The 24,004-nt window shown below is 35.0% G+C and overlaps 1 protein-coding gene across 2 annotated transcripts in view; it reads left to right on the top strand.

The window, feature by feature from the left end:
* Positions 1-24,004, top strand: part of LOC117177948 (protein groucho-like) — a 201,259-nt gene that overhangs the window by 78,959 nt on the left and 98,296 nt on the right. For both annotated transcript variants that reach the window (XM_033369078.1, XM_033369079.1), the window contains exon 3: positions 18,996-19,059. In XM_033369078.1, the coding sequence (XP_033224969.1) occupies positions 18,996-19,059 (64 nt within the window). The remainder of the gene's footprint in view (positions 1-18,995; positions 19,060-24,004) is intronic.

Here is a 24,004-nt window from a genome sequence, read left to right on the forward strand (position 1 = left end):
AAATGGTCATTTTTAACATTTTAGGTGTGGTTATATTAAGGGTGGTTTTTAGGGGTCTTGCCGAACGTTCTCACTCCCTCTATAATTAGTGAGATAAAAAAAAGAGAATTTTTGACGTTTTCATATTTTCAAATATCGACAATCAAAATGGTCATTTTTAACATTTTAGGTGTGTTTATATTAAGGGTGGTTTTTAGGGGTCTTGCCGAACGTTCTCACTCCCTCTATAATTAGCGAGATAAAAAAAGAGAATTTTTGGCGTTTTCATATTTTCAAATATCGACAATCAAACTTGCATTAGGCAGGTCTAAATAATGGGAGATGTGTAAGGGTAGGTAACCCCTTAAAAAAATTTTTATTCGACAATTCTTTCCGACAGAATATTTTTTTTTGCCGTTCTAATTGATTTAGGCAAAAAAAAATTGAAAAATAATTTTTTTAATTTCGTTCAAATGAACGTTCGTAACTTCAAGTACATCAAAGAAATATTGCCTACTATCGGCTAGAAAATGATAGGCATCTGCCATTGAAGCTTGACAACTCAAAAAAAAAAAAAAATGGTAGCGCAATGAAAAAATAGTAATATGAAAGCTATAAGTGTTCTACGTAAATGAGATTGAAGACGTTTATGTAACAACATTTTTGTGCTTTGCAGACTAAAAAATGTAATGAAAAAAGTAAGGATATCCGAGTATATTTAGGAACAGTCAAGTTTTAGAGCATTATTTATGCAAGAAGCAATGAGGAAAATTTGAAAAAATTCATGAGTATGAGGAAATCTGTTGAGAACCAGTTGCAGTTTAGAAATTTAAAAAATAATAAAGCCCTTAAATGAGCCCTAAATTCAAGTGCAAAGAAATATTGTCGAAATCATTTTTCTGTATGCGTGGTCCTGCTAGCTTAACGTTAAGATAGCAGAACCATAGGTTTACAAAAATGCGGTGCATCAAATTTGGCAATGGAGCATTAAATGAGCTTTAAGAGCCCTGAATTGAAGTGCAAAGAAATATTGTCCACGTCATTTTTTTCTATGTGTGGTTCTGCTACCTTAACGTTCGGCTAGCTTGACCACAGTTTTTTTTTTAATTCGGAGCATCAAATTTGGTAATGAAGCATTAAATGAGCCTTGAATGAGCCCTAAATTATAGAGCAAAGAAATATTGTCCAAGTCATTTTTTTATTTGTGGTCCTGCTGGACCACAGTTTTTTTTAATGCGTTGCATCAAATTTGACAATAGGACATTAACTAAACCCTAAATTATAGTGCAAAGAAATTTTGTCAAAGTCATTTTTTTCTATATGTGGTCCCATTGTTTAACGTTAAGATAGCAGAACCTCGGGTTTTTTTTAATGCGTACCATCAAATTTAACAATAGGGCATTAAATGAGCCCTAAATTATCGTGCAAAGAAATAATGCCTAAGTCGTTTTCCTCAGCTATGCAAACCTGACAAAACCAAGTCATCAAATCATAATGTCTCCTGTTTCATAATTTAGGGCTCATTTAGGGCCAATTTAATAGGTCCCGGAAGCTGGAATTACAACATTGTCATATTGATGTGGGCACTATGCCATAATTTAGTGCTTATTTAGTGCTAATTTTTGCTGCAGAAAAAAATTTTTGCCCGGTAATTTTTGCCAAAAACATGTGGTAATGCTAGCTTCAGCTGAAGCTTCAACTCCGGTATGAGAAACTCGGAAACTATTAGTGTTATCAAATTCTCCTTTGCGCACGAATTTTTTTTACCAAAAACGTGTAGTAATGCTGGCTTCAGGTGACTGGTGTTGTGAAACTCGGAAAATATTAGTGATATCAAGATCTGCTATGCGCGGGAATTTAGTGCTAATTAAATGCTCTGGATTCATGCTTTGCAAAAAATCCGGGCACTTTTTTTTACCAAAAACGTGTAGTAGTGCTGGCTTCAGGTGTCTCTGGTATTCGAAACTCGGAAACTATTAGTGGTATCAAATTCTCCTTTGCGCAGGAATTTAGTGCTAATTAAGTGCTCTGGATTTGTGCTATTCAAAAAATCCGGGCACTTTTAGTTTTACCAAAAACGTGTGGTAATGCTGGCTTCAGGTGACTAGTGTTATGAAACTCGGAAACTATTAGTTTTATCAAGATCTGCTTCGCATAGGAATTTAGTGCTAATTAAGTGCTCATATATTCTGCAAAAACTAAATTTTGTGCCCGGTAATTTTGATCAAAAACATGTAGTAATGCTAGCTTCAGGTGACTCTGGTATGAGAAACTCGGAAACTATTAGTGGTATCAAGATCAGCTTTGCGCAGGAATTTACTGCTAATTAAGTGCTTTGGATTTATGCATTGGAAAAAATCCGGGCACTTTTTTTTTACCAAAAACGTGTAGTAATACTGGCTTCAGGTGTCTCTGGTATGCAAAACTCGGAAACTATTAGTGGTATCAAATTCTCCTTTGCGCAGGAATTTAGTGCTAACTAACTGCTCTGGATTTATGCCATGAAAAAAATCCGGGACCTCTTTTTTTTTACTAAAAACGTGCAGTAATTCTGGCTTCAGGTGACTCTGGTATGCGAAACTCGTAAACTATTAGTGGTATCAAGATCTGCTTTGCGGAGGAATTTAGTGCTAATTAAGTGCTCTGGATTTATGCCTTCCAAAAATCCGGGCACTTTTTTTTACCAAAAACGTGTGGTAATGCTGGGTTCAGGTGACTGGTGTTGTGAAACTCGGAAACTATTAGTGATATCAAGATCTGCTTTGCGCAGGAATTTAGTGTTAATTAAGTGCTCTGGATTTATGCCTTGCAAAAAATCCGGGCACTTGTTTTTTACCAAAAATGTGTAGTAGTGCTGGCTTCAGGTGACTGGTGTTGTGAAACTTGGAAACTATTAGTGATATCACGATCTGCTTTGCGCCGGAATTTAATGCTAATTAAGTGCTAATATATTCTGCAAAAGCTAAATTTTGTGCCCGGTAATTTTGATCAAAAACATGTAGTAATGCTATCTTCAGGTGACTCTAGTATGCGAAACTCGGGATCTATTAATGGTATCAAGATCAGCTTTGCGCAGGAATTTAGTGCTAATTAAGTGCTAATATATTCTGCAAAAACTAAATTTTGTGCCCGGTAATTTTGAGCAAAAACATGTAGTAATGCTGGCTTCAGGAAACCCTGCTATGTGAAACACGGAAACTAGTGATATCAAGATCTGCTTTGTGCAGGAATTTAGTGCTAATTAAATGCTCTGGATTCGTGCTATGCGAAAAATCCGGGCACTTTTTTTTACCAAAAACGTGTGGTAATGCTGGCTTCAGTTGACTGGTATTGTGAAACTCGGAAATTTCTGCGCAAAGCAGATCTTGAAATCACTAATAGTTTGTGAGTTTCACAACACCAGTCACCTGAAGCCAGCATTACCACACGTTTTTGGTTAAAAAAAAGTGCCCAGATTGTTTGCATAGCACAAAACACATCATTTAATTAGCACTAAATTCCTGCGCAAAGCAGATCTTGATATCACTAATAGTTTCCGTGTTTCATACAGCCGGGTTACCTGAAGCCAGCATTACTACATGTTTTTGCTCAAAATTACCGAGCACAAAATTTAGTTTTTGCAGTATATATTAGCGCTTAATTAGTACTAAATTCCTACGAAAAGCAGATCTTGATATCAGTAATAGTTTCCGAGTTTCACAACACCAAAGTCACCTAAAGTCAGCATTACCACACGTTTTTGGTAAAAAAAAGTGCCCGGAGTTTTTGCATAGCACAAATCTAAAGCATTTAATTAGCATTAAATTCCTGCGCAAAGCTGATCTTTATACCACTAATAGTTTCCGAGTTTCTCATAAAAGAGTCACCTGAAGCTATCATTACTACATGTTTTTGATCAAAATTACCGGGCACAAAATTTAGTTTTTGCAGAATATGTTAGCACTTAATTAGCACTAAATTCCTACGTAAAGCAGATCTTGATACCACTAATAGTTTCCGAGTTTCATAACACTAGTCACCTGAAGCCAGCATTACTACACGTTTTTGGTAAAAAAAAGTGCCCGGATTTTTTGCAAGGCATAAATCCAGAGCACTTAATTAGCACTAAATTCCTGCGCAAAGGAGAATTTGATACCACTAATAGTTTCCGAGCTTCGCATACCGGAATTGTGGCTTCTGCTGAAGCTAGCATTACTACATATTCTTGGCCAAAATTTCGGTCAAAAAATAGTTATATCAAATTCCACTTTTCACAGGAATTTCCGGCTCATTTCCGGCTCAAGATATCCCTTCGAACCACCGCCCTACCTTCAAAATTAAAAAAGGGCAAAGTTACAAAATATAAATTTTTTAATTCTCTTCCCAGCATTAATAAGGGACTATTTAGGGCTCACTTTCTATCCAACTATGGATTTTACTGCTTAGACCTTTTTATAAAATATTCCACAGTGCTCCCAGCTTTTCTTCAAACCAGCAGCACCATTCGAAGAATCGGTCAAAAAATGATTATATGATTATAAAAGGTTTCTAAAACGTCCTGGGGCGGTTGGATATTTCCTCAGGTAAAATATTTTTCAGAAAAGTGAAGGTCATTCCTGAAGTAAATTTCAACGAGGAATTCAATGGTGACCTTCATTTTGACGTTAAAGTCGACCTTCATGGCTTTTTGAAGGTCATCTTTGTTTTTTTAAATGGAAACCCCCTTTTTTTTACATCTGCTATCGATAGAGCGGAAAATTCTACGTTCAGGTGCGTACCCAAGTCATAGGTCAATTGTGACGGTCAAAGTCAGTTAGAGGTTATTTGAAATTAAGAAAGTTTTCCAAGAGGTCAGTGTTATTCCTTAATTAGATTTCAACGAGAAATTCATTGGTGAGCTGTGTATTGATATTGGTTACAGCGTTTTGAATATTGTAAAATCATAAAGAAATTTTTCATTAAAAGTTCCAGGTGTTCTGGTGAGAGTTCTGTTCCTCCCCGAAGAGTTATACATTCCTATACTGTTTTTCGACGCCTAAGTCAATACGTAAGGCGATACCATAAATCCTATACCGTTTTTCCATACGAATATTACGAATCGAAACTAAATTTACGTATTACGAGTACATACTTACTATCTTTCGCTAAAAGATTATTATGGCGCAAGCTAAACTTTCGGAACGCGAGAGGGTGTCTGTATTAATGATGCGTGGTTGGAGAGATCGAGTTCGATCTTATAATCAAGTTCGTTTGCTTTTTAATCGCACTTTTCGTAATGGAGAATGGTTAAATCCTGTCTCATAATCAACAATTGAAAGAACTGTAAGGCGCTTTATGAATCATGGATCTATCAAGGACCTTCAGAGAACTGGACGGCTAAATGTGCAGGATCTGAGGAGATGCAGATGGACATAGCCCAAGCATTTGTTGAAAATCCACACCTTAGTTCACGTCGAGCTAGTGATGAGCGTGACGTCGCTCCTGAGATATTGCGAAATATTTTAAAAAGCATTAATTTCCATCGTTACAAAGTTCATCTGGTACAAGAGCTGAATGAAGACGATCCTGATCGTCGGGTTAAATTTTGTGAAATTATGATGGACAGAATCGATAGAGATCCTCTTTTCTTGTAAAATACAGGATTTTCAGATGAATCTACTTTCTCTTTAAAAGGGGAAGTTAACAGGCAAAATTGTAGATATTAGTCCGACACAAATCCTGATTGGATGTTGGAGAGTCACAAATAATATCAACAAAAGATTAATGTTTGGGCCGGTATCTTGAATGATACATTGATAGGCCCTTTCTTCATCGATGGTAATCTCAATGCCCGTGCATATGAAGAGCTTCTCAGGAACCAGATTGTACCAAGAATAAGGGAGATTACAGGCGATAATTTTCAAAATATTTGGTTCCCGCAGGACGGAGCAGCGGCTCATTACGATAGGGAGGTTCGCGCATATTGGATACTCAGTTCCCTCAAAGGTGGATTGGAAGAAGGGGTGAAATCGAGTGGCCTGCTAGATCTCCTGATCTGACGCCTCTCGACTATTTTCTTTGGGGTTATTTAAAGAGCGAAGTATACTCAATGCAACCGCAAAGCTTAGATGAATTGCAGAATCGGATTCTGCAACAGGCTACTTTGATTGATAGGGAGATGATTCGTAGTGCTGTAACTCATTTTTACAATCGCATAGCTTTTTGCCAAGAAGCTGAAGGTTTTCAGTTCGAACATCTTCACTGAAGCGTGAGAGGCAAGGGGACTCATGCTAATCAAGCACCTCGAAACGTGAGAGGCAAGGGGACTCACGCTCACCAATGAATTTCTCGTTGAAATTTACTTCAGGAATTGTACTGACCTCTTGGAAAACTTTGTTAATTTCAAGTAACCTCTAACTGACCTTGAACGTTAAAATTGACCTATGACTTCGGTACGTACCTGAACGTAGAATTTTCTGCTCTATCGATTGCAGATGTAAAAAAGAGTGTTTCCATTTAAAAAAACAAATTTGACCTTCAAAAAGCCATGAAGGTCAACTTCAAGATCAACACGAAGATCACCATTGAATTCCTCGTTGAAATTTACTTCAAGAATAACCTTAACTTTCTTGAAAAATATTTTACCTGAGGAAATATCCAACCGTCCCGGGACATTTTAGACAACCTGTATATTGTTTCACTATACTTTTACATCTTCAGATTGTCGTATTTCTTTCTTATTATTTATACAGTACATTCCTTTGATGAAAATTCTAACAATAATAATCTATTTGATCTATTTCTTATTACTTACAAGGTGCTTCACTTATTCTAATTTTCAACTTTTGGAACCCAATTTTAGATTCTTGTAATCGTGAAAATCCATAGGATCGAAGGCTCATTTAACCCTCACACCACAAGGTGAGACAAAGTCTCATTTACCACAAGGTGGGGTGTCTCCACATCCCAGTCATTTTGAAACTAATTACAAATGATTTATGGTATAATATTGTTTCTAATGTATTTCACAAAATTATACAATTTTTCAAAGGACTTTTTCAACCGTTTTCTGCTAAATTATAACTAGGGAATTCCATTTCTTAGATTCTTTTCAGTTATAGGAAACGCAAAGGCTATTTACACAGTCCATAACACATAATATATTTCATAAAGGATAATAAATGATTATGTAACTTCTTGCAGTAACGTTAATAATATATTGACCAAATAAATGCAGTTTCATAAGCATCAGCATAAAAAACAGCATACAGAGATACTTAAAAACATGAAAAAGATACGTATCACATATTCCATAAAGCACAGTAAAAATTCATATTATCGCTTCTCTAAACATCTGTAGTATGACTTAGTGACACTCATCCATTTCCACGTGCAGAGGACAAGTGAAGAGGATGCTATTGAGATCCTTACCCCCCTGAGACGCTCTAGGCCTAGCTCATTCGCGAAAATAGGGCTTTGGGGTGTCGAAACACCCCACCTTGTGGTGTCTTGATCTGGTCGAGGGGTCTCCACAATCCATAGGTGTAGCGTGACCCAGGATCGCTCGGCGTTTTTCAAGATCTACCAATTTTTTTTCCACGGTAAACTCAGAGGAAATTTGTGACCATTTGAAAAAAAATCCCAGTTGGAAGGACTCAAAGAAACTTTTTTTCTGGTATAACTGGACAGAGCTTGAAAAACAAAGTAGTTTATTTATAGTATTTGGACCAAGCAATTGCCGACAATTGTTTACAAGTAAATGTTTTCGACATTAATAATACTAATAATAATTCCAAAAATGAAATAATTTCAGGTTCATTTAAGGGTCCTGCAATATTGTCGGCCGGAAGTTCTTTCCAATTGCATAAATTAGGGCTCATTATGGACTTCTTTGAGTCTGTGGTCCTAAATTTAAGAATCTATTATTATTATTATTATTATTCTAAACAATAAAAAATGTGTATGATCAATGGAAAGGGCGTGAAAGCCCCAAATGAAATTGTAAAAAAATTGCTTTTATTCATATTGGCAGAGGTATAAATCAGCGGTGGTTCCAAGAGCATCTCGAACCGGAAATGAGCCCGAAATTCCTACGAAAAGTGGAATTTGATATAACTATTTTTTGACCGATTCCTCGAATAGTGCTGCTGGCTTGAAGTAAAGTTGGCAGCACCGTTGCATATTTTATACAAAGGGCTAAAAAGTAAATTCCATATTTGGATAGAACGTAAGGCCTAAATAGGCCCTTATTAATGTTAGGAAAAAAATCGAAAATTAAGTTTTGGCCCTTTGCCCTTCGCGGCCTTTTTTTAATTTTGAAGGTAGGACAGTGGTTTAAAGTGATATCTCGAGCCGGAAATTCCTGTAAAAAGGGCAATTTGATATAATCATTTTTGACTGATTCCTTGATTGGTGCTGCTCGCTTGAAGTAAAGCTGGCAGAACCATGCATATTTAAAAAAAAATGAAGAGCCGAAAATTCGGAAATGGGGCATTAAATTAGCCCCAAATGAGCCCTTAATTATGAAATAGGAGACATTATGATTTGATGACTTGGTTCTGTTAGGTTTACATAACTGTTGTTCTCTCTATGTGGTTCTGCTAGCTTAACGTTAAGCTAACATGTCCACCGGTTCTTTGTTTAAATGAAGAGCATTAAATTTAGCAAATAGGGCAGTAAATTAGCGCTAAAATTGCCCTAAATTCCCTATAGGTTTTCATTCCATTTTTGCAATACGATCTCGTCAGCTTGATGGACCTAAGGTACCCAACTGGGATGGCCAGTACGATCATCTTGTTCTCACTCATTTCCACCATCCGCGAAGTACCAAATGAACCGTCGCGGATTAAGTGTATGTTTTGAAGCCGTTCAGCTTCGTTATATTCTAGGTATTAAATTCAAACAGATGCTTAATAAGTTTAAATTTCTTTCCAATATTTGGAACATGTGTGGAGAGTAAAGTTGGTTAAGAGAACATGATTGAAAGTGGATTAAGTTTCTTTTTTAGGATGTTCAATGTCAAATTTATTGCTTCCAAGGGATTAAATACAATTGCGTCATGCTACACATTTAATCATTGACTGGCAATACAGAAATAGGAGGAACGAGATGTGTCATACGCATTTATATTGGTCTAAATTTCCAGTGTTTGAAATCTTACAATTCAGTGCAGACACCGTGTCCTTAGTCTCACCTGCGCTTCAAACAATATATTGTCAATGTGCACTATTTGTGCATATCGAATCAAAAAATGTTTTCAGATTTTGTGCATTTTTGATCAATTTTCACGTTTTTCAAGTTCCACTAAATTTACTAATTTACAGTCTCCTATAAGAGAGAGACTGGAATATCACATAGACTGAAAAGAAGATTTAACTGTCCCAGCTAGGCGTTTAGCTGTATTTCATCTTGCAAGAAAATTTAACAGTGTTACCTAAATTTCTAGCTGTGTTACCTAAATATCTAGCTGCTTTAGCTAAATTTTTCCATCGAGAAATTTTCTAGATAAATCAGCCAGATAAATTCCTAGATGGCAAAAATAGCTAAAACTGCTAGATATTTAGGTAACACAGCTAGAAATTTAGGTTACACAGCTATATTTTCCTAAAAGACGAAATCCAGCTAAACGTCCAGCTAGGCTGATCAGATGGCCCTCTGAGATGATCGAGTCAACCATCCGAGATGATCAAGTCGTCTCAAAGAGATCAAATTCATTTTAATCTTTTGTTTTAACCTTATAGAGATATAAAAATAGTTGCTTCAACCATATACTTAGTCTGATCATCTGGATGGTCAGAATGTCCTTCCATTTTTCTCCGTATAGTTGATATAGTCAAATGTGATTTTAAATCAAGAAAATGTGTCTTTGAAACGAATTAAAGTCCATCAGCTAAAGTAAAAGTTTTTCTTAATTGGAAGATGTGATTCTTTGGTCTCAAGAAGCATACACTACATTGTACCAAATATTTCTTGGAAACAAATAAGTGTGTATTGTGAGTAAATATTTCTGTGATCCTAAAATGCGACATAAAGGGTGTAAAGGGAAAAGGAGGTAATTCAGAAAATGACAATTGTACAGGAGAGCGAAAAGGCATTGTGTAAAAAAGAAATCAAAAATAAAAAATAATTATGTTTCTGAGCTCACTTAATGCTTAGTCAATGCCAAAAATATTCGATTGAAAATAAACTTCGAGCTGTGAGAAAATGTTGACCAAAGCTGATTATGTCGCGTTGATAGTTGTTTTTACCTTCACTGTTAGAAAGGTTCGGAAAAATTCGTCACAGTTAGGATACTGAAGTAACTGAAATTTACCAAATTCAGTTGCTAAAAGTGAAATTTAGTAAATTCAGTTTTTTTAACCGCCCGAGTAAAAATGCTTCGACTTGAGTTCGACTTGATAATGTCTTAAGTTCATCTCCAATACATCGATATCTGGCTGCGTCTCAAAACCGAGTTGAGACCTAGGCCTTCGTCTTAATTTTATGGCCACGACAGGTAAAACGGCGTTTACTTGTCTTAGGTCGAGCCTTGTCTTGGCTAAGACGACGTTTACTTGACTCAAGACGAGCCTTATCTTGGCTGAGATTATCGAACCTTTTTTGGCTCATAAATGAGACTAAAATTGATGAAAAAAATTTGTAATTAAGAAATTAATTATTTTTAATTTAAAAATTCAGAATCGGTAGGTCTGAACGCGTATAACCCTTAAAAATTTTCTTCGACAAAATAAAAATTGTAACTTTCTAGAAGGATCTCCTAAGCACCTAAGCCATTAGAAATACGTAAAAACAAAGGTCCATTAAGCTGGCAGGACCACATTGCAAAAATGAACTGAAAACCTATAGGGAATTTAGGGCTCATTTAGGACTAATTTAATGCACCATTGGCAAATTTAATGCTCTTTATTTAAACAAAAAAACCGGTAGTCATGCTAGCTTAACTTTAAGCTAGCAGGACCACACAGAGAAAAAAACGACTTAGGCATTATTTCTTTCCACAATAATTTAGGGCTCATTTAGAGCTCACCTAATGCCCAATTGTCAAATTTAATGCTCCGAAATTTTTCAAAAAAACCTGTGTTCATGCTATCTTAACGTTAAGATAGCATGACCACACAGGAAAAAAACGACTCTGTCATTATTTCTTTTCACAATAATTTAGGGCTCATTTAGGGCTCACTTAATGCCCTATTGTCAAATTTAATGCTCCGCAATTTTTCGAAAAAACCTGTGGTCATGCTATCTTAACACTAAGCTAGCAGGACCACAAAGAGAAAAAAACGACTTAGGCATTTATTTCCTTCCACAATAATTTAGGGCTCATTTAGGGCTCACTTAATGTCCTATTGCCAAATTTGATGGTACGCATTTTTTTAAAAAAACCTGTGGTTCTGCTATTTTAACGTTAAGCTAGCATGACCACACAGAGAAAAAAAGGACTTAGGCATTATTTCTTTCCACAATAATTGAGGGCTCATTTAGGGTTCACTTAATGTCCTATTGCCAAATTTGATGTTACGCATTTTTTTCTTAAAAACCTGTGGTTCTGCCATCTTAACGTTAAGATAACAGGAATACACAGAGAAAAAAATGATTTGGACAGTATTTCTTTGCACTACAATTGAGGGCTCATTTAGTGCTTACTTAATGTCCTATTGCCAAATTAGATGGTAAGCATTAAAAAAAACATGTGGTTCTGCTATCTTAACGTTAATCTATCAGGATCACATAGAGAAGAAAACGACTTGGGCATTATTTCTTTCCACAATAATTTAGGGCTCATTTAGGGCTCACTTAATGTCCTCTTGCCGAATTTGATGGTACTCATTTTTTTCTTAAAAACCTGTGGTTCGGCCATCTTAACGTTAAGATAGCAGGACCACACAGAGAAAAAAACGACTTAGGCATTATTTCTTTTCACAATAATTTAGGGCTCACTTAATGTCCTATTGCCAAATTTGATGGTACGTATTTTTTTTTAACCGGTGGTTCTGCTACCTTAACATTAAGCTAGCAAGACCACACAGAGCAAAAAACGACTTAGGCATTATTTCTTTCCACAATAATTGTGGGCTCATTTAGGGCTCACCTAATGCCCTATTGTCAAATTTAATGTTCCGAAATTTTTTGAAAAAACCTGTGGCCATGCCATCTTAACGTTAAGCTAGCAGGACGACAAAGAGAAAAAAACGACTTAGGTATTATTTCTTTCCACAATAATTTATGACTCACCTAATGCCCTATTGTCAAATTTAATGCTCCGCAATTTTTCAAAAAAACCTGTGGTCATGTTATCTTAACGTTAAGCTAGCAGGACCACACAGAGAAAAAAACGACTTAGGCATTATTTCTTTCCACAATAATTGAGGGTTCATTTAGGGCTCACTTAATGCCCTATTGTCAAATTTAATGCTCCGCAATTTATCGAAATAACCTGTGGTCATGCCATCTTAACGTTGAGCTAACAGGACCACACAGAGAAAAAAAATGACTCAGGCATTATTTCTATCCACAATAATTTAGGGCTCATTTAGGGCTCACTCAATGCCCTATTGTCAAATTTAATGCTCCGCAATTTTTCGGAAAAACCTGTGGTCATGCTATCTTAACGTTAAGCTAGCAGGACCACACAGAGAAAAAAGTGACTTCGGCATTATTTCTTTCCACAACAATTTAGGACTCATTTAATGACTTATTGACGAATTTAATGCTCCGGAATTTTTCGGAAAAAACCTGGGGTTCTGCTATCTTAACGTTAAGCTAGCAGGACCACACATAGACAAAAACGATTCAGACAATATTTCTTTGCACTATAATTAAGGGCTCATTGAGGGCTTTAAATAGATGTGGGAATATGCTGTGGGAACGTGGAAAAAAATTTTCATAGTGCATCTGTTGAAACTTCGAGTTTCGATACCTGTAGAGCTGGTTGAAACACGGTGTTTGCATCCCTAGGGTTGAAACATTTTTTTCAGCTCTAGAGTAAACACGTAGGTAGGTAGGGTCTACAGGTACCTCAACTCGAATTTTCAATAGATTTGCTATGAAAAATAATATGCATTACTAGGAATGTAACAACGATTGCAACTCGCGTGATGGCAGCCCTCGCTGCGCTCGGGCAGCATACATCACGCTCGTTGCATTCGCTGTGCTTCATCCCTTGTAATGCAACATACTATTAAAATCTAGTTCTGTTTAAACAATTAATGCTAAAAAAAGTACAAAAAATAATTACTGAGGATCCATGTATAATTTTCTTTAACTTTTACAATGTTTCACTAATGTAATTGATCATTTTTTGTTATCAAATATTAATTTTAAAGTTTAGGATTTTCAGACGCTTTGATTTATTTTTCAATTACAAATTGTCACATTTTTATCACTTTGAATTCAAATTGATTGAAAAACGAAAGTTTTCAATTTTTAATTAATGTAAACTGGGAGCGACGCATGTGTGGGTGAGGGGCGCCGTACGCTTAATTTTGCACTTATAACGCGATATTTTTTATCTTGGTTTCAGAACTGAAGTTTTACATTGCTTAGTTGCAAGTCTCTATATATTTTACCTAGAAAATTCAATACATCGAATTTAAAAGTGCGCCGCTTAACCCCGGTTTATGGTAATAAATTTTGAATGCTTTAAATTCGAAATGATATAATTTCAACTCCTTTCTAATTAAATTGTGTATTTGTCAAAATTTTAGTATGCAATTTTTTAAATTTTAAGAGGTTTTGTTTTCTAATTTGTCAATTTCAAACACTTTTAATTTCCAATTACATAATTTTTAACACTTCTATTAAGAAATTAACCAGTTTAATTCATTTTCATTCCATTGAAAATGTTCTCCTATTTTTTAAATGTAGCCTAAATGAAAACAATTTTAATTGGAACTTTTTAAATTAAAAATCGTGAGTATCGCAAAGAAAGTATATTTTTTTCTAAACCGGAAGGAATTTAGAATTTTTACCACAGGAGAAAATAAATTATAAAATAGTTACGTGTATATTGTAAATGGTATAGGTAAGTGTTATTTTGAAAGAAGAGCGATATCAGGCATTCTATAATTATCAGGCGATATTCGAAGTGCATGTCGTGTTTGTACGAAATAATTTTTATCCAAGTCTGCACTGTATACTTGTATGGCTAAATAAATATCCAAAATACTATGCTTATTTTTTTCTATTATTGGAAAGAATGACTTTCGGCTGCATACTTGTAGTATTCTCACTTATTTCCTCGTGGCCGTCAAGCTATGTCAAATCAAAATTACCGGTCACTAACTTTGATCCCTATTAACGAGCGAAATGTGTTGATAAAGTACGATTTCTAAGCAGGATAATGTTAGGATTTTGTGCAATTATTTTACACAAGTTGGGCAACACTAAAAAATATTTTGGGTATTTTTCTTTGTCTAAGAATTTTTGTGAAAGTGGATAAAAAATTATACATGGATATCGTAGGCCCTACTATCGGCGAGAAAACTATAGGCATCTGCCTATTGAGAAATTTAAAAAATAATTTTGCTTTTTTTGTTTTACTGCCGACCGCTGGTGCCATTCTTCGGCCCCTAGTTCTGAATGCTTGGATGGCACCTGGCCACGGGTCAAAGAAAGTACCAGCGGTCGGCAGTAAAAAAAAACGAGCCCCCCCCCCCCTCTGCTTTCTGTCACTTGTTTTCCAACAAAAAAATGTCTAAAAATATCGTTTGAATCGCTTTAATATCTGTATTAGAACTGAAGATAATATAGTTGCACATTTTTGTACTTTTAAGCAACAATTTTTATTATTTTTTAAATTTCTCAACTGCAACTGGTTCACAACAACTTTCCTCTTACTCAAGAATTTTTTCAAATTTTTTCCATCACCCCTTGTATAAGAAATAATGATCTGAACTTGACTGTTCTTAAATGTACCCAAAAACCCTTACTTTTTTTACATTTTTCAGTCTGCTAAGCACAAAAAATTTTTACATAAACGTCTTCAAGCTCATTAACGTAGAACACTTCCAGCTTTAAAATGACTATTTTTTTGTTGCGCTAGCATTTTTTTTTTGACTGAGTTGTAAAGCTTCTAAGGCAGATGCCTATAGTTTTCTCGCCGATAGTAGATTATTATTCGTTGCAGTTGAAATTATTGTTAATTCCATTATGAGTTGGCAAGAAATTAACAACATTACTAAGCCCACGGAATAATCTTGAATACCACAAGAGATTCAATCAAAATTTTCAACCTTCCATATTTTAGAAAATGATGAATATTTACCTGAAAAACATGTAACTGTTAAACAGAATTTCCAAAAGACGATAAAAAATCTGTTTTGAAGTAAATGAAAATTTATAATGCAAGCTGTTCGGAACTTCAGCTACATAGTTTTTTTTTATCAATTGTTTACACAAAACTTCTTTCAAAAAAGTTGACACAAATTGGTATTACATATTTCAAGAGTCTTAAATGAGCTTGAAATTATGCTGGGTAACGTAAGTGTTTTTTTTTTGACTTTACTAATTGTTTAAAAAAAATGTTTAACAAAGATTTAAAAAGTTGTATGCTTCTTTTGAAAGCCCTGAATGAGACCTAAATTATTGTGGAAAGAAATAATGCCTAAGTCGTTTTTTTCTCTGTGTGGTCCTGTTAGCTTAACGTTAAGATAGCACGACCACAGGTTTTTTTCGAAAAATTGCGGAGCATTAAATTTGACAAAAGGGCATTAAGTGAGCCCAAATGAGCCCTAAATTCTAGTGCAAAGAAATATTGTCCAAATCATTTTTTTCTCTTTGTGTTCCTGCTATCTTAACGTTAAGATGGCAAAACCGCAGGTTTTTAAGAAAAAAATACGTGCCTTCAAATTTGTCAAGAGGGCAATAAGTGAACCCTAAATGAGCCCTAAATTATTGTGGAAAGAAATAATGCCTAAGTCGTTTTTTTCTCTGTGTGGTCCTGTTAGCTTAACGTTAAGATAGCACGACCACAGGTTTTTTTCGAAAAATTTCGGAGCAATAAATTTGACAATAGGACATTAAGTGAGCCCTAAATGAGCCTTAAATTATTGTGGAAAGAAATAATGCCTAAGTCGTTTTTTCCTCTGTGTGGTCCTGCTAGCTTAACGTTAAGATAGCAGAACCACAGGTTAAAAAAAAATGCGTACCATCAAATTTAGCAATAGGACATTAAGTGAGCCCTAAATGAGCCCTTAATTATTGTGGAAAGAAATAATGTCTTAAGTCGTTTTTTTCTCTGTGTAGTGCTGATAGGGTAACGTTACGATGGCAGAACCGCATGTTTGTAAGAAAAAAATGCGTGCCATCAAATTCGGCAAGAGGACATTAAGTAAGCCCTAAATGAGCCCTAAATTGTAGTGCAAAGGAATATTGTCCAAATCATTTTTTTTCTGTGTGTTCCTGCTATCTTATCGTTAAGATGGCAGAACCACAGGTTTTTAAGAAAAAAATGCGTGCCATCAAATTTTGCAATAGAACATTAAGTGAGCCTTAAATGAGCCCTAAATTATTGTGGAAAGAAATAATGACTAAGTCGTTTTTTTCTCTTTGTGGTCCTGCTATCTTAACGTTAAGATAGCATGACCACAGGTTTTTTCGAAAAATTGCGGAGCATTAAATTTGACAATAGGACATTAAGTGAGCCCTAAATTATTGTGGACAGAAATAATGCCTGAGACGTTTTTTCTCTGTGTGGTCCTGCTATCTTAACGTTAAGATAGCATGACCACAGGTTTTTTTGAAAAATTGCGGGGCATTAGGTGAGCCCTAAATGAGCCCTAAATTATTGTGGAAAGAAATAATGCCTAAGTCGTTTCTTTCTCTGTGTGGTCCTGCTAGCCTAACGTTAAGCTAGCATGACCACCGGTTTTTTGTTTAAATAAAGAGCATTAAATTTGGCAAATGGGCATTAAATTAGCCCAAAATGAGCCCTAAATTCCCTATAAGTTTTCAGTTCATTTTTGCAATGTGGTCCTGCCAGCTTAACGGACCTTAAAAACAAACAACATTTTCGGTATCATCGTCAAACAAATATAATACAAATAGCAATCCGTACATAAGTTGATTTAATATATATATATATATTGTATAAAAATATACAAGATTGTTTAACCATTAACAAAGATTAGCTTTCATGACTGTTAGAATTACCCTTTTTGTTAGGGCAGGTATACGCTTGAAGTTATAAACCGCACGTGTTGGAGTCACAAAAATTTGACTCAAGAGAGAAATCTATGTCTTCATGACATAGAAACTTGTCTTCAAGGCATAAATTAAAGCCTGGCTCCGTCTCAAAACTGAGACATGCTCAAGTCGACCTTTTCGACCTCAGCATGTCTTGATTAAGGGCAATTCAAGTCGAAGGATTTTTATTCGGGCGTCAAGATATTGCAATTCATGTCTTTCGTAAATATCATAAAAAATAATTTGTTCATAAAAGTTTTTATTTTTAATGGGTATGAATATGTAACTTTAGGGTATTGCCTCGGGTATTGCTACGATTTCGAACAAATCCTTTCAACGTGATGTGTATCTGAATTTTCGAGAATTTTCTAGCAAAAAAAAAACCATTTACAAAAAATTGCCATTTACCTCCGTTTACCTTTCTACCCTTCATATGTTTTAAGAATAAGCAATTACATGTAGCATTTGTTCTGAAGTTTAATATAATAATTATTATTATAAGGTTATATTATTTTAATGCTAATATTTTTTCATATTTTCATGGGTAAAAGAATCTAAAAATATATCAACCGCGGTTGGTGCTAATGCTGAGAACACAGAAATCATATTTGTATCAGGGAACATACCTGATTCGTCATATTTTTATATTATAACTTTAATAAAACTTGTAGGCTAACTTATAATCTAGGCAACTAATTTCTATTCGCAGATAATGCGCTTTGTGGTATTTGTCCTGGGATACTTCATAATGATGATCTACTTCTTTTTCATGAATTAAATAAACGTTTCTTCCAACGGAGCACATGTTGTTTGAACTAAAACAAATGTGTAATTGAAACAAATATGCCAAAATGTTGTAATATTAATTGCAGATTATATTTACTCAGCAGAAGTAAACAAATCCTTGATTTAAAGAAAAAACACGTAAGAAACGCATTTCCTTAGATCCAGTCATAATTAGATATTCGGTCTTATAATTATTAATATTAATAATATCTGCACCAGAACAGATTTATTGAAATTTAGTCTGTTTTATGGAAAAGTATCACAAGCCATAATTATATAGGACATGATACTCAAAAATTATTCTCAGCGTTATATAGAGATTATTGGATAGAATTTCATTCATAAGTCGTGTTTAGATAATGCGAACAAATTGTAAATGACCGTCGTGGCTTATAGCAATTAAGAAAAGTAAAGAGAAACTTGTTCTTAAATTAAAATACACTACAGACAGGCGGTCGTAGCACGCGAACCGTACCGAACGATCACGCGCATGTACACTGTACAGCTGTAGATACATGCAATAGTGTACACAAGAGAGAGAGAGAGAGAGAGAGAGAGAGAGAGAGAGAGAGCAATAATATTCATTGCCGAATACAAGGGCATACGCGCGGATACACTCGTGAATAGCAGCAATCATTATCGTTCATTATCAATGTCTACCACGGTTGCACTAATTGTGCGTTTTAATGGCACGACCGTGTACCCTTTCGCTATGTTCTCGATTTTAGGTGTTGTTCGCGGTGAGATATCGTTCGCTACGGAGAGGTTAATAACATTATACAGTTTACGCGCAACAAGCAATCACCTGATAGAACACTGAGTTTAATTTAATTAAATCATGAAAGCCAAGTGGAAATTGCAGTACCACAATTCAGGCTTACTACAATCCAGTACTGGTACAGCGACAGTTGTTGGCCAGTTGTGTGCCAGTTTAGAACATAGTTTGACTACTGGTTTTTCAGTAGTGGGGAAATACCGTAAATGGCGTAAATAGTCTGGCACAGTACAGTGCTAGTTGTAAATATTCGCATGTAATGCATCTAAACTAATATTTGTAACAGTAATTACTCATGTAAACTTCTGTTTTACAGTTTGAAGTTGGAGCTAGAGAAACTGGTTCAGGAGAAGACTGATTTGCAGCGCCACTATGTCATGGTGAGTCAATCAAGACACGAGACAGACCTCGAACGTCTATTCAATGTTATTACAGTATCCAGTAATATTTTAGTGAAACCTTACTTTTATTTTATTTCCCTTTCTTTTGTTTTCGTCCTTCTGCTTGTGTGACCTCAGAAAAAGATGGACGCCTGAAATAATATTTATTCTCAGACCAAAAGTTTTGACAAACTCTAACGTCTTCTGATCTACTTTTATACCGAATTGCAGACCTTGTTGCAAATTCTACTTGTATTCTTGCCTCTTAAATTAAAGAAACAAATCAACAAGTATCTTGAAAACCTAACACAGAAAAAACTAAAGTTAATTTTTGTTGTATGTAAAATTTCCCGCTGTTAAAGTTTACATGCTATTTGGCGAAAGTTTACCCTACAATGGAATAAAAGCTGTCGTTCTGCTACGGCTTCCTTAGCAGCAATGGGGAAACGGCTAAGTATGATTGAATTCAAGCTATAAATCGGGACACCAGATTTAAAACAACGCAGAAAAAACAAAAGATCAAAGTTGTTGCAGGTAAGACCTGCAACTGGTAAATCGGTGCGACTGGTAAGTCGGCTCCGTCGTGCTGAAGTGAGCAAATTTCGGTAAAACTTGTAGAATTAACAACAGAAAACACAAAAAATTTGTTACTGGTATGTCTTCTCCGAAATAAATTACACTATTGTAGACGAATTAGAATTTATTTAATACCATTTAGCAAAAAGCGCAAAAAGCAAGTGACATATGGTAATCCCCCTTTCTTTCCAATTTAATGAAGTTAAACGACGATAGATAGCGCTGGCATCGTGATACTCGCTACATCTCGAATAAAAATGGAGCGATTATAATACGAAAGATTATCCAGGCCAGGTTAAAAATCGAAAATTATCTTCGATTCATGTAAAGTGTATCTGGCAAGGTTAATTTTTGTTGTGGTGTATCTGACCTGGAATCGATGTAAACTTTATCTTTCGTTTTTTCTGTGCGCGGATTCATGTTAAAGTGACAGATAATCGCTAGATTCACGAAATATTGTATATTTTTAACTATTACAAGCATAAAAATGGTTATTTCTAATCAGGATTTAAAGTAAGAAATGTATATTGTATCCAAGTGCTTATTAGTACAGAGTATAGACCCAATGGAATAATGTAATGCGTTGGCGCATTCATGTTAAAGTGACAGATAATCGCAAAATTTACGAAATATTTTATATTTTTAATTACTACAATCTCAAATGTGGTTATTTCTGATCCGCACGTATGTAAAAAATGCATATTGTTTCCACATACCGAGGAAAAAAGAACCGTTTTTGAACTTGTAATAGTTAAAAATATTTAGGTAACATTTCTTGAATTTTACGATTATTAATATCACTTTATCATGAACGCGTGAACAATATTCATTTTTTACCGCTTATCCGGATCAGAAATAAAAATTATCGAGCTTGAAATATTTAAAAATATCTATGAGTTTTAAACGATATCAGTAGTACATCAAGGTTACAAATCACCTCATGATTTGACATCAGAACTGAGATTTCAATGTTGCAAGAGGAAACCTTGATTCTGATGCCATTCTTTGGTCCCTAGTTCTGAATGCTTGGATGGCACCTGGCCATGGGTCAAAGAAAGGCACCAACGTTCGGCAGTAAAAAAAAACGAGCCCCCCCTGCTTTCTGTCACTTGTTTTCAAGAAAAAAAAATATCGTGATTTTCACAAAAAGTAAGACTAACACATCCTTACGGGCGATTGAAAATAAATACAGAGCCTATCAATTACAGTTTGCAGTTTGAAACGCTTTAATATCTGTATTAGAACTGAAGCTAATATAGTTGCACATTTTTGTACTTTTAAGCAACAATTTTTTTTTTAATTTCTCAACTGGAACTGGTTCACAACAGTTTTCCTCATACTCATGAATTTTTTCAAATTTTCCCCATCGCCCCTTGTATAACAAATAATGCTCTAACCTTGACTGTTCTTAAATTTACCCGAAAATCCTTACTTTTTTTTACATTTTTCAGTCTGCTAAGCACAAAAATTTTTTTACATAGACGTCTTCAAGCTCATTAACGTAGAAAACTTTTAGCTTTTAAATGACTGTTGTTTTGTTGCGCTAGCATTTTGTTTTTTTAACTGAGTTGTTAAGGGATCGTCCATAAATTACGTAACGCTTTTATGGGGGAGGGGGGGGGTAAGCAACTATGTGACATAGTTGTGACATGGTAATAAGAAAAAATGACCTAAGCGTCACGTAACGCTGTACTAATTTTTTTCATAAAATTATTTTTAACGAAATATTTCTTTAGCAGCGTATTAAATGCATGAGTTTACAGCTATTTAAAATAGCCGCCAAATATCTATAAACGCTCGTGGCACAGGCTGTACTAAAAAGTTATAGTATAGTCATATCCTTTCGTCAAATTCTGGTTGGGGTATTTATTAGCTACACATATCTTACTGACTCGATTGGCTTTATTAAGATAAGATCGATTCCAAAGATAAAGCCAAAGTGTAAAATGATGTACGTTTGTATGATTAGTTTATATAATTATCATTATAGTACTTCTTAAATTCCATACCAAATATTGTTTTTTTCAGTATTATAAACGATGTAAAATAAAAGATATACTATAATAAACATTGCAAAAAAATTATTGTAAATAAATTATTGCAAATTTTATTTTTAAAAAATTGATTAGCGTTACATAACGCCACAGAAGGTTATCCTTGCGTTACGACTGCGTTACAAAGGGGGAGGGGGGTGTAAAAAAAGCTGGATTTTGCGTTACGTAATTTATGGACGGCCCCTAAGCTTCAAAGGCAGATGCCTGTAGTTTTCTCGCCGATAGTAGGTTGTACCAACCAATCAACTATGTCATAAACCATCAAAGTAGATAGAAATGAATCCAATTAAAAATATTAATTGTACGATTAATTCAAAACAGGCCTCCGTGAAAAGGTGCCCTAACACCTTCTCAATCGGCTTGCATTTACTGTTAGATATGCGATGTTACGTGACACGTTTGTGGTACCTGAAACATTGCTCCAGGCCTTTCGCAGCATTGGACTTGGACTTATATTCGAGGATGTCACTTCTGACACCTTATCTGTTTCTCTGATCGATTACATGCTCTTTACGAATGCAACTCCAGTCAATATTTCCGATCAAAGACGTGCACTCGTACAGGATCATCCACGAGGAGTGCATCTATACATAAATTTTACTGTATGAATAATTTATACGAAAACGAGATACGTAAAAAAAAACAAGCAATTAAGTTTCAAACATCCGCTTTAGATCCTCTTTTCATTCACGTAAAATTAATAATTTTGTTTTTCTCGATAATGATTCTTTATTTGCGAGATATCGAGATTTATAGTGACCGAGAAATAATGTCAAAAATACCTAGTTCAGAAAGTAATTAAATTATAAGTCTAATGTAGATCTTTAAAGTGTCACTTCTCTTGTTTTTGACTTCCTCTGATTGAATTTTCCAGATTTCGATAAAGTCTTTTCATGTTCCGCACTCGAGATGCTTACACTAAGAATTCGAGTGAGATCTGGCTTTGAATTTCTAAAGAATAAAAAGATTGCAAATTTCAGAATAGCGAATGTAGAATGTACAGATGTGGAGATAAGAAGGGGAAGATGGTAAGGATTAAAGGGTATGATCGAGCGGAAAGAACGTGACGCGCATTTTCATCGTGATCTCTCGAGGTTTTCTTTTTCTCTAGTAGCTTCCACTACCGTATTCCAGATAAAACGAGCAAGGGAGACCAAATGGACAGGCGTTTCCGTTCGGTCTCGCGAACGTTTCCGCGCAGTTTGACCCTGTTCGGAACATTTACTTTCTTTTCTTGCTCTCTCTTCCTCCTCTTTGATTTTCCATATTCCTTTCTCCCTTTCAGTCCAAGTTTTCATGTCCCTCTTTTTAGCTTTCTCATTCTTCCGATTCAACGTACTCGGAGGGATTTGTTTTCGAGTCGAGACCGCGTATATGTCCATCCTCGTGTAGGCACGTAGACATGGCTCTCCTCCGTTAAATGAGACGACCTCACGGGGAATTAGGGTTTTACGACTGTTTCATGTAATTGTCGAGCTCGTCAAGTTTTACGACTGTGCGCACACATAGTCGAAAAGTGCTGTCGTATGGTGCTGTCCTTATCAAAGTACTCGCTTAGTTTTCTAGTAATTGCGAGTGGAAGCCTATATTCGAGATTTCTGTGTTTCCCTATCGATATGGTCTATATCCAACTATCGTTCTTGATATTCTAAACTGAAAACCAACACTGAATCCGCTTTACAAATGCAAGTTCAGGGCGGCCAGTAGGCTAATGCACTACTTTTATGCATGGTATTGTTTGCGATTTCTAAAAAAAAATTGTTCGACCCGCCCTAGTGGCCAGTGCCAGGTCTAATGTTATTAATATATTGTAGAAATAAAATGAAACCTAATTAAGTTTTATTGAATTTTATTTAGTAACTTGCTCTCAATATTTTATTAGAACATTTCGTTTTATTTCATCTTTACATAGTCAGTAACGTTTGATTGGTAATTTGTGTTTCAATCTTAATTTTATTATTTCAAGCTCAATTGCCGCTGTCATTTTAATTAAATTATTTCATTCACATTTGCTCTTTCAACGACGATTACATTATACCATTTATAATTGATATTTTAGTGCTAAGTAATCAGTTCTAATTATTTTTTATTTTAAATTTAAATTAAATTACATTATTTCGGAGACATATTTTACTCTAAATTATTTGAATCATCATCCTTGTTGCCAGAATTCAAATAGGCTGATTTTCATTTTCAATTAATCATTGTTCGAAGTTTCTTTTTTATTCATAGCTTCAATTACAGTTAGTGGTGTTCGATTTTCTATTTATTTATTCGTGACTACTTTCAGAGGGGACGCCCATACATAACTTAAT

Source organism: Belonocnema kinseyi, chromosome 8, assembly GCF_010883055.1.
Source record: "Belonocnema kinseyi isolate 2016_QV_RU_SX_M_011 chromosome 8, B_treatae_v1, whole genome shotgun sequence".
In the NCBI taxonomy this organism is placed as follows: Eukaryota; Metazoa; Arthropoda; class Insecta; order Hymenoptera; family Cynipidae; genus Belonocnema; species Belonocnema kinseyi.